At 37.7% G+C, this 12,173-nt stretch overlaps 1 protein-coding gene across 2 annotated transcripts in view; it reads right to left on the bottom strand.

The window, feature by feature from the left end:
• Positions 1-6,090, bottom strand: part of LOC127617864 (serine/threonine-protein phosphatase 4 regulatory subunit 3-like) — a 61,285-nt gene extending 55,195 nt beyond the window's left edge. The window contains exons 1-4 of one of the 2 annotated variants that reach the window (XM_052089981.1): positions 5,574-6,090; positions 1,936-1,991; positions 1,753-1,851; positions 930-1,553 (exon numbers count right to left, since the gene is read on the bottom strand). In XM_052089981.1, the coding sequence (XP_051945941.1) occupies positions 930-1,553; positions 1,753-1,851; positions 1,936-1,991; positions 5,574-5,700 (906 nt within the window). In that variant the 5' untranslated portion in view covers positions 5,701-6,090. The remainder of the gene's footprint in view (positions 1-929; positions 1,554-1,752; positions 1,852-1,935; positions 1,992-5,573) is intronic. The other variant, XM_052089982.1, reaches the window with a different exon arrangement.
• Between the last annotated feature and the right edge of the window lie 6,083 nt (positions 6,091-12,173).

Below are 12,173 nucleotides of genomic sequence, written 5' to 3'. Positions count from 1 at the left end.
ATACAATTGGGTTCCTGCACCTTTGGTGCTTGCAGGCAAGCACATGGCAGATAAATGCCCCTTTTCAGTGGAATTTTGCATCGGATTTGGCTGTTGGAATAGATTAAGTAAAGGTGTGCTCAGCATTTTTTTCCCCCATTAAAAAGTTTTACTTTTGTTTTAATTTTGAATGTATAAAATGAGCACTCACATGAGATGAGGACTCCAGTCTTATAAATAAACTTAAAAATGCTGTTTTATTCTAAATTGGGGAAGGGTGCTTCATGATGAGACTGACATTTTAGAATCACATGACCAGCTGAATACTACACACTTAATCTCTGTAACACTCCTGTTTTCACTATTGTACTAAATTAATCATGGCTGATTGTGAATAGTGAATTTCTAAAATGGCATCTGTAACGGAAAACTATTGATTTTGAATGATCCTGCATCCATACCACAAGGTGTCACTGTACAAAATGACAAGCAAAAAGTTACTGAGTGCACCTTTAAATGGGCTGCATAAACACACAATGTTTTTGACTGTTTTCTGAGGGTCAGCTCCAAAACTTTCAATGAAATTAGTCATTATGCTCATCCCTAATCTAAACACACACCGATAGGCTGAGCACAAAACAAGTGATCATTGTGCTAAAAAAAGGGTTTCACACTTTAAAAGAAAATCACCATCCCATCCCAAATAAACACATGAACCATGAGATTATGGAACATCTTTACTGATGCCAACAAGCAGAAACACATGATGTAATGTATGTTGCCATGAAACCCTTGTTAATATCACGTGTAAACCAAGATCTGCCTCTGCGATCTGCCTCTGCCGAATACTTGTTAACAGCCAACATGTCTGTGACAATAACTCTGGGCTTTTTTCATCTCAGCACCCGGAACATCATCACCGTCTTGACAAACAGACAGTAGACACGCACCTGTAGCATGCTTACGATCTCCACCTTATTGAAGAAGATGAAGGAGGACAACGTGGACAGGAAGTTCTCCTCAAACACCGACGGCGTAGGCAGGATGATGTCCTGGATGTACTGCACGCGATATGTCTGATGGATCTTCTGCAGGAGCTCCGAATCCGTGATGGGGATCACCTCTTTGAATTTGGCCGTTTTGGTGAGGAACTCCCGGTGTTTCTTGGGCTGGACCATCGCCGGGTCATACTCCAAACAGCCCACCACGTCCATGATGCAGTCGTCCGAGAACATCACCTCGAACAGAGTGGCTTTGTTGAGGAAGAGCAAGCCGCGCACAATCTCGTACAGGTGATGAAGGGCTTCGCGATGCTCCGAGTCCTCATACGTCCTGAAGAGCTGCAGCAACTTCTTGACGTAACCAGAGCTGGCAAGCGCCAGAGCCAGCTTCTCCCGGCGGATGGGTGATGACAGCACGGACGTCACAAGTTCGGCGATCTCCTCCAGTCGGCTCGGCTCGCAGGGAGGAAGCTCCACCAGGTGACTGCTCTCCGGCATCTCCTCGAAGCGCTCCTCCTCGGATTCATCCATAGGGTCTTGAGTGATCTCCATGGACGGATCTTTACCTTGCACCTGAACAGCGGCCAGCAGACACACACACACACACACACACACACACACACACACACACACACACACACACACACACACACACACACACACACACACACACACACACACACACACACACACACACACACACTTCAGCTCGGAGAGAAAAACATCTTTCAATCGTGATGCTGTAAATAAGTCAGAGATGAAGCTGACGCACCTGACAGATCTTCTCCCAGATTTCATCACAGCCAGCTTTCTCCTGAAAACTCAGAGCCAAATCGTAGTTCTCTGCTTCAGACCAGACGATGAGCGTGTCCTGACAAGAGACAGAAGTCCTCATGAACCTGACATACGTCTCAGCAGCACTACATGAGCTGGGCTTGGGATGGTCTGTACTCACCTGTTGTTTCTGATATGCAGTGTTGGTGTTGATTTTAGACTCTAGTAGAACTGACCCTACACAACATCAGAAAATCACAAGTCATTAACAACAGCACTGTACTTTAATACTTATTTAAGCTAATCATAACCAATTATTGTGATGTGCTGTAAAGTTCAGGAACTTATACAAAAGAAAATTATCTTTGTGGTATTTATTATGGATGTGCACAGATCGTAGACATCTGGATAACCATTCAACGTGCCTGTATTCAAATACCAAAATCATCATTAAGTTATTCTACACACGCCTTCAACCAGATCCTACCCCACCGTTACCCCACAAACCATTGTGTTTCGTGCCAGGTTTGGTCAGTTTTCAAGTGTAGGGCGAGTTAGGGGCTACATTGCGAGTAAATCACACGCATGTGTGAGTAAATTTTGCATTATGCGACCAAATAACTTCTGTTATTAGCCACTGGCAACAAGTAAACATTTCACTCGCCAGTGATAGATAGCACCGAGGCCCATTTACTGAATAAAAACAGTTGATTAAGAAGCTGGATTCAGCCTAGTCTCATGCACGTAGGACAAAGCGCTTATGTCTCATTCAGTTGAACTCCGAAAATCTCAGGGAACCGCACCGCATTCGTCACAAGAGCAGGTCTCTTCTCAAGTGCTCTGATGTGCACGCCATCTACAGAGACTTGCGCCAAACTCCCGTGAAAATATAAAGGTATAAACGTGTTGATTTTATGAACGCAAAGTGCTCCAGTTTCACTTAACGTCCATGTAATGGCAAATGTCCGTGGTTATTGTGGGTTTATTCATGCAGTGTTACAGTGTAGCAGCGAGACCGAGGAGATGTCCTGCTCTATTTCTGTGGAGATGATCAAAAGAATCTCAAAGTCTTCCTTCATGAGAAATAAGGGCTTGTGAGTAATCAGAGAGCCTTAAAATAATGTGGGAAAGTGAAGAATTTAAGGCAGAAATATTTTACTATTGCACAATACAATACAATATAACAGCTATACACGTTGGCTGGGTTACAAAAGAAACAAAAGAAAACAAAACATTGAAAGTCCAATGGATCAAAAGTCAGACAAATAAGAGATATATTTTAGTTATTTAGATATATTTTGATAATTCAAATATTATTTTAAATTTTAAACTTTTATATTTGACTGTCATTCATATGTTTTGAAGCCTGAAAAGGAAATCATACCCTTGTTTTATGTCCCAAGCTAAATTTGTATAGATGACTGTTGTGTGCATGAAGCACACACAGTGAGTTAGTATGGTAATTAATCGTCATATTCGTGAAACACATAATACAGACAATCAATCATCATAATCGCAATGAATTGTCAGCCAAACTTCACAACCGTGACCGCTAATTTTCATTATTAGGTTCCTACCTCGTGAATTTTTTTGTTAAAATGTGTATGAAATTTCAAACATAAAAATGCAGTTTCATGACATCATATAAATTGATAGAATGAGAAATTTGTAAATTTTTTAAAAAGCTCAAATATGATTAAAATGAGAGCAAAATAAAAATAAAAACAATTTATAAATAAATATATATATATAGTGTGAATATATACGAAGAGGCCCCCTCTCTGTTTGCTTAAAATATTTTTTTGTTATATTATGCTTACATGTCGTCAAAAGTCTGGCGAGTAAAAACAAAACATTTACTAGCCAATGACTATTCTTTCTCCAACATGATCATAAAAAGGGTTGTCACACGTGTTTTTGTGTGCATCTGAGCTATTTTCCCATAGTTTTTCAATGTAATCGTTCTGAACGGCTATCTTTGCACCTCGTCAAGAATATAAATGTTTATAAATGTATAAACAGGATGTGCGAGACTAATCAACTAATCGGTACTGATGCATCTAGTCGACACTGGAATTACTAGTCAGTCAATATTTTTCCCCAACTAACTGTTCTGCATTTTTACACATTCATGTTTGGCTTTATATATATTTTTTTTTTTTTTTACAAAGGTTGCTGTGACAGGGCGGAGGGCAGGGTCATGATTTTACACACCCAGTGACTTATCAGGCTAATCAAGCCTCCGAAAGGGATAAAGGCTGACTGCGTACAGTGGTGCGACAGAGAGAGAGAGAGAGAATGTTTACAGGCAGCTGTCCATCCTATGTGTGTGTTTGTGTCTTTTGGTTTCAGTTGTACTCAAATATTATTTATATTGTCAAGCGGTTCTCGCCGCCACCACCTTTCCATTGAACTCCTTTACACTTGCACTTAAACTACTGTCATGTTACATTTTAAATATAATTAATAATACAATTATTATAAAAGAGAATATCTGGAGCAGCATACAAAATATTCTCAAATTTCACATCAGGCCACACATCCTTCTCTCTCACTCACAGAAAAATGTGCTTTTCAAAAACGTTTCAATTTGTTTAACACATTGATCAACTGGAGATGAGTAGATTACGCAGTTTAAATATGCCTTTTGGACCACCAATAAGCCAGCCGCCTGATGGCACCCGTTTCATTGCATTATATGGAAAATGCACGACCAGATCATCACTGATCCTCCACCAAATTGCACAGTGGGTGAGAGACACTGTGGCTCGAAGGCCTCTCCAGGTCTCCGTCTAACCATTAGACGACCAGGCAATCATCGGTGATGATATGGGGGTGCTTCAGTAAGACTGAAATCAGGCAGATTCGTCTTTGTGAAGGACGCATGAATCAAGTCACGTACAAGGTTATCCTGGAAGAAAACTTGTTCCCCAACTCCAGCAGGACAATACTCCATGCCACACAGACAGCTCAATCAAGATGTGGATGGAGAACCACCGGATCAAGATCCTTTCAAGGCCAGCCCAATCTCCAGACCTGAACGAATGTGATCAAGATGAAAATGGATGGCCACAAGCCATCAAACAAAGCCGAGATGCTTGAATTTATGTGCCAGGAGTGGCATCATTTCACCCAACAGCAATGTGAAAGGCTGGCAGAGAGCATGCCAAGGCACATGAAAGCTGTGATTGAAAATCAGGGTTATTCCAACAAATACTGATTTCTGAACTCTTCCTAAGTTAAAACATTAATATTGTGTGGTTTAAATATGAATATGAACTTGTTTTCTTTGCATTATTTGAGGTCTGAAAACACTGCATGTTTTTTGTTATTTTGACCAGTTGTCATTTTCTACAAATAAACGCTCTAAATGACAATATTTTGACTTGGAATGTATGAGAAATGTTGTCAATACTTTATAGAATCAAACAAAAATTTTCATTTTACTCAAACACATACACTATAAATAGTAAATCTGGATTTACTACTATAAATAGTAAATCCAGAGAAACTGGTCATTTTACAGATGTCCAGTAGCCTTGGACCGATATATCGGCCAATATTTGGAGGTTTTGAAATTATCATAACATTGCCAATACGCCTGTCCGATAGACTCATTAATGGAAGTACCCAAATCATACATTTGTTGTTTTTAGATATTTTTTTAATCCATTTTGTGTATAAAAAAAAAAATAATTAGCAATTTGCTGTTAACATGCCATTTTCTGAAATGAATCGCATTCTAGCAAATGCGTCTCATTAAAACATGAGCTTGTGGAGAATTGGAGCAGTTTTCTTCAGATGTTCATGTATTCTTACCATCAGTTTCTGCAGTGACAGAGAGTGATGTCCCCTTCAGAGTATCCACATGTCCAGTCCCTCTGTCCTCCCACTGTCTGTCCTCATTCAGTGTATAAACCTTCACACGCCGACGAGTGTCATTCATCTTTACCTCACTAAACCAACACAAACACTAACCGAATCAGACTGCCTTTACTCTCGAGTATCATTCATCTTTACAACACTAAACTATCATTCCGCCGGATATAACTCATCTTTACTACACTAAACCAACACAACCCTTACGAGTTTATCTCCGAAAAATAACCAAACCCTGAGGCTCACAAAACTAACCGGCCTTCAGTCCCTAACATCATCACTAAACTGAAGTAAATTTACAGCAATGGGATTCAGACGCCCTTATCTGTCATCTTCATCTCGGAAAATCAGCTCAAACCCCCGCTCCGTTCATACCTCAGACCACATTATCCGTCAGTAGTGTTTTTGTGACTGTCGCCGCCATCTTGTGTGTGTTTCTTCTTCTTCTTCTTCTTCTTCTTCTTCTTCTTCTTCTTCTTCTTCTTTCTTTTAATGGCGGTTGGCAAACAAATTTTAAGTATGCATTACCGCCACCTTCTGATATGGAGTGTGGATCACAATAGCCTTTCCTCACTACCCTTAAACTAAATATATAAATACCTACATACATCCATAATAAAACCAATAAATAACTTCATAAATATCTAATAACATTATTAATATTCATACATTTTCATTATTAATAAATACAATTTTCTAAGGAAACTAAACTCATATCCTTCTACTAAGCCCCAGTATTACTCAAAAACACAAATATCAGCTCTATACCCTACATGCCCTGAATTCATTTGTAACAGTTCCTTCATTTCAAATCTAATTTTTTCTTTTCTAAACCAGTCTTTCAGCCTCATCCTTTCCTCCTTATACTTATGACAATTAATAATTACATGCTCTACTGTTTCAGTTAATATTACAGACCTCACACATCCCAGTTTCATGCTTCCCTATTAATTTAAGTGTACTATTCAATCCAGTATGCCCAAATCTCATTCTTGAAATAATGTCCTCTTCCCTTTTATTCCTACTATTTTCTCTCATACCTCCTACCCTCTTCTGGATACTGTAGTACATTCTTGCTTTTGTTTTTATATCCCACTCCACTTGCCACTTCTTTCTCATTTCTTCTTTGATTATGCTTTTAACTTCTGCCTTACTATAACTTATTACCATATCTATCTCTGTTTTTTTGTTGCATTATTGGCATATTTGTCTGCCATTTCATTTCCTTCTACTCCTATATGGGCTGGAATCCAGATGAATTTTACTACTACTCTTACTCTATTAATTCTATAAACCGCTTGGGCTATTTCCAACAAAATATCCTGTCTTGCTTCTGATTTCATGTTCTTAATACTGGTTAACGCACTACTTGAATCTGACCCTATTAACACTTCCCTTGACCTACTATTTTCAACCCACTCAAGGGCTAAGAGAATGGCCAGCATTTCTCCTGTATACACTGACATTTTATCACTTACTCTCTTATTTAACATAACATTCACTTCTGGTATAATGAACGCAGCTCCTACTCTATTATCTTCTGTTTTTGATGCATCTGTATATATCTTAACAAACATAGAATACTTCTCCTCTATGTATCTACTAACCTGACTCCTATCAATACTATTCTCTTTTTTCCACTCTAAAAGGTGCAAATCTACCTCTAACTCCCCTAATATCCAAGGTGGAACATTAGATAATGGCACAGTTGGACTTTCCGTCATATCTCCTATCCCTATCTCATCGACTGCATACCTTATTATCCAACCAAAGCTCTTAATCTGTCGTCTTTCCCTTTCTTGACATGGTTGCGTTAATGCTATCTGATTTCTTCTAATCTCCAATGGCATCTCATTCATTTCTACTTGTAATGCCGCTACTGGGGTTGTTTTAAAAGCACCACAACAGAGTCTCAACGCCTGACTTTGAATAACATCCAACTTTTTTAGTAAAGTTCTTGAAGCAGACTGATAAACTGTACATCCATAATCAATAACTGCCCTAATTAATCCAATATAAACTATTTTCAATGAGGTCCTATTTGCTCCCCACTCTCTACCCCTCAAACATCTTATTACATTCAATATTCTTTTACATTTTTCAACAACTTTCTCAATATGTATTTTCCAGTTAAGTTTTTTGTCAAACCATATCCCGAGATCTTTAAAACATTCCACTCTCTCTCTAGATTTTTGTCATAAAGTTTAAGTTGAATCTGTTCTTGATTTTTCCTTTGAGAAAAACAGATTACTTTGGTCTTTGCCACTGAAAACCAAAAACCCCATTCCATTCCCCAACTCTCTACCTTCCCAATTGCCTCTTGCATCTTCCTCACTATATATTCTATATTTCCTCCCTTTTTCCACATAACACCGTCATCTGCAAATAAAGCAACACTTATAGATATATCAACTCTACTAAACACTTCATTTATCATAATTAAAGACAAAACTGGACTAACTATACTCCTTGTGTGTGTTTCTCTTCTCCATAACGGGGGTGATAAGATGCCGCCGCGGGGTTTCCGCTCACGGGCAAAGACACACACTGTTCCCATGGTGATCACCGCGACGCTACTTGATCTAGACCACAACAGTCAAACTTTCAAACATTAATAAATCCTCTTATTAAGAGAACAATGTCTTAACATTGCACATTTTCTTTACATCAGTAGTGAAGTGCGTTTACTTTTGTGTTCCGCATCATGTTGTCAAGCAGTTTTTACAATCATTCTACAAAACGGGGCCAATTGTTTCCAATATGCACATTTGGGTAAAAACAAAACCTTATTAAAATAAAAGCATATATTTATCTTCATTTGTTCTATATTTTTGTAAACAATATATTATTCATATTAATGAAAGGGAGATTAAAAGGGTGATGTTTTATATATTTGAAAAACCTTACTCTTTTAATCACTTTATTATGTGTTTTGTTGTCAGCTGTATGATTTTGTACAGTAAACAACTGATAATTGAAAGGTGGATATATACATATACAAGTATATACACTTTAAATAGTATATACTCTTTAAAGGGATAGTTCACCTAAAAATGAAAATTCACATCATTTAATAACCCTCATGCCATCAAAGATGTGTATAACTTTCTTGCAGTTGACCACGCTGCCCAGTAGGTGGCGATATTGAATAATGTGAATTGCCAACACACACACACACACACACACACACACACACACACACACACACACACACACACACACACACACACACATCAAAATATTGTGACACCTGACACACACACACAAACAACCATATCAATAAAGAATGTTAAAGTGGCGATTTAGAGTAAAAAAATATGATTGTGCACACAAATTAACAACTCGCGAGTAATGACAAGTCCCATACATGTGAAAGTTATTTTCTACACACAAGTCGGTTTTGACACTCAGGGGCGGGGCCCAATCCTTTCTTTTAACAAATGCTATTGGCTGCTGACCAAATACTGTATTGATTGGCTGCATCTCTTCGAATCTCTCGTGATTGGCTGTTGTTGGACGAGAACAGACAGAAAGTAGGAACTTTTTTTTTTTTTTTGACAAGAAAAAACATTCAAAACTCTCTTAGTGGCGAAATAAGAAATATACATCAATTGGAACAATACAATTATTGTCAGTGTAAATGAAAGAAAAGCATCCCCTACACAATACTGAACAACAAAAAGCAAACAACAAGGGGGTATTGGTTTAAAAAAAAAAAAAAAAAGTCTCGAGATCAAAAGGCTTGAGAAAAAAATTTAAATATTAAAGCGATTTTTTTAAATAAAAGCATCCTTTTGACGTAGCATACAAGTGGATATTTATCGAAACAATTGTCTGGATATATCACTACACAGCTTTCTTGCAATTTTACTAGACTTTACTTATTTCAGTGAGGAAAATACAATTTATCATCATTCATAAACCATGAAAAAGAAGGCTTCGAATATCTCCACTTACTACAATGAATATGATATTTACCCATGAGGACAATCATATTAACCAAATCAGAAAGGGATGAATCTACATTATGGATCCATATAAAAGAGAATGTGTGATAAGTCAAACATCAGGATGTCATCAATCTTAAATGACAGCCAATTATGTAAATCAGTCCAGAAGCTTTTGCCCATAGGACATACAAAGAACAAGTGTTCCAGAGACTCATCAGCTGCCTCACAAAATACACAGGGATCTACTTCCAATTTAAACCTCTTTCTAAGAAAGTCAGCAACCGGATATATTTTATAAATTATTTTAAAGTGAGTCTCTTTGACTTTAGGGGAAATGGGCCATTTGATGAATTTGAAATGTGGTTTATCTATGGACAAGGCATAAATATTTGGAATTTGTACACACAATCCTCTATTATAATCCAAAAACATTTAGTTATAGAAATACATTTGTTATAACATTTTCTGTAATGTAAATTACATTCATTAATTACTAGATTTGATAAGGTTGGTGAAAGTCTTATTCTCACATACATCAATGTGTTTTGGATTAACGGTAATAACGGTATTGATTTACACATTTTATTATATTCTCTATAAGTGCGGTTAAGATTTTACTTGAGCAGAAATGCAAAATGTCCCAAAAAGTTACCATTATCATCTAATTTATCATTCACAAACACAATACCCGTCTCATACCAATCACTTTTAAACAATGATTTCATATTAATTGTAATGACCCTGTTATTCCATAGGGTGGATCCATGGGGAGAAAAGTTGTGGGTAAATATCATTTTACAGTATTGGAGAAGTTGTTTCTGGAAGTTTGATAATTTAATAGGAATCTTAGATACCTCAATCACATTATAAAAGAAATTCAAGCCCACCTATTTTATTAAATAGAGATCTAGGCATGTGAAACCACATAGAGTAAGGTTGTGATAAGTATGATTTCAACCATTTACTCTTAAATGCCCCAAACATTGATTCAAAGTCCATGGCATTGATACCACCCTTATCATTCTCTTTCACTAACTGTGATTTCCTAATATAATGGGTTTTATTTTTTCCAAAGGAGGGAACTGGGAAGATTGGGAATCGGATGATGGCAGACAGTAAAGAGGTTATGGTTTCTTTCTAAATTCCTCCTTAATTTCTTTTTAGCTGTAAGATGTTTTGTGCGTTTGTATATGTGTGTGTGTGTGTGTGTGTGTGTGTGTGTGTGTGTGTTTTCTGTCTTTGATAATAACTGAAAATAGGTGGAAATACAGAACACAGCAAGGTGTTTAGTGAAGCTGTTGAGAGGTACCCTGAATGCAGGTCCATCTAACGTTAATGTTGAAGGGAACGTTAGTGTTTCACAAAATGGTAAGTGTGGATAGCTAGATGTCAGATAGTTCCCAGCTTGTTTGTGTGGTAATGCAAGGGCCATCCACTACTCATCAGCCTCTACATGAATTCATTATATAGATGAAATGCAGGCTCAGAGAGGAAGCCAGTCAGGCCCTGGGACCCTTGGGGCTGGGAAAGCAGAGCAGGTGCAGCAGAATAAGGCCAGGTTATAAAATCAAGTGTACATAAAATATAATATTATTACAGGAATGTCTCTCTGAAAAGTTTGATTCTGATTTGTCAGTTGCAACATTATATGACCGATAATGATCGTCGTCAGCAAGGCTTTATAATGATGCGCATCCGGCCCTTCTTTCATGTCTCCTATCACACTTCAGATGGACGCGCTCTTGTTTTATTCAAACGCAGCTAGTGTCATCTTGCCTCTCATATATATATATGTATGTGTGTGTGTGTGTGTGTGTGTATGCACAAAACATCTTACAGCTACAAGAAATTAAGGAGGAATTTAGAAAGAAACCATAACCTCTTTACTGTCTGCAACATCCTTCCTACTTTCTGTCTGTTCTCGTCCAACAACAGCCAATCACGAGAGATTCGAAGAGATGCAGCCAATCAGTACAGTATTTGGTCAGCAGCCAATAGCATTTGTTAACAAAGGATTGGGCTCCGCCCCTGAGTGTCAAAACCGACTTGTGTGCAGAAAATAACTCGCGCGTGTGTGCAGAAAATAACTCGCGCGTGTGTGGGACTTGTTAATTTGTGTGCACAATCATATTTTTTGTGCTCAAGTTTGTGATTTGCAAGTTCTGCAGATTTAAATTTTACGTGCGATCTGTGTCATGGTGCTCACACTGTTGAAATTCACTTGCGCGCTGTGTTTATGCGCTTGCGCTGTTTTGTCCAACATGTAACGCCATATTTCCCAACCTTGAGCACAAGACTTTAAAACTGTATACGGTAACGGTCAACCCTGTTACACTTCTGAAGTCATTATTGTATCCAAACATTTAAAAGTATTTAGCTTGGGATTACACTATTTGTTAACACTTACATGACTAAAATATATATATATATATATATATATAAAATACTCTGTAAATCTCCTTAGCAAAACTGGACAAGGCACCCGTTTCATAGAAGTGCATATTAACAACCGCAGTTCTGTATTCTTAATATTGCCAATCGGTTCCCAAAAATAACTGTAACCATTCAAAAACAGCAGGTGACTGAGATT

Source organism: Xyrauchen texanus, chromosome 24 (genome assembly GCF_025860055.1).
Source record: "Xyrauchen texanus isolate HMW12.3.18 chromosome 24, RBS_HiC_50CHRs, whole genome shotgun sequence".
NCBI lineage: Eukaryota > Metazoa > Chordata > Actinopteri > Cypriniformes > Catostomidae > Xyrauchen > Xyrauchen texanus.
The sequence above is the reverse complement of the archived record's forward strand: the minus strand, read 5'-3'. Positions and strand labels throughout refer to the sequence as shown.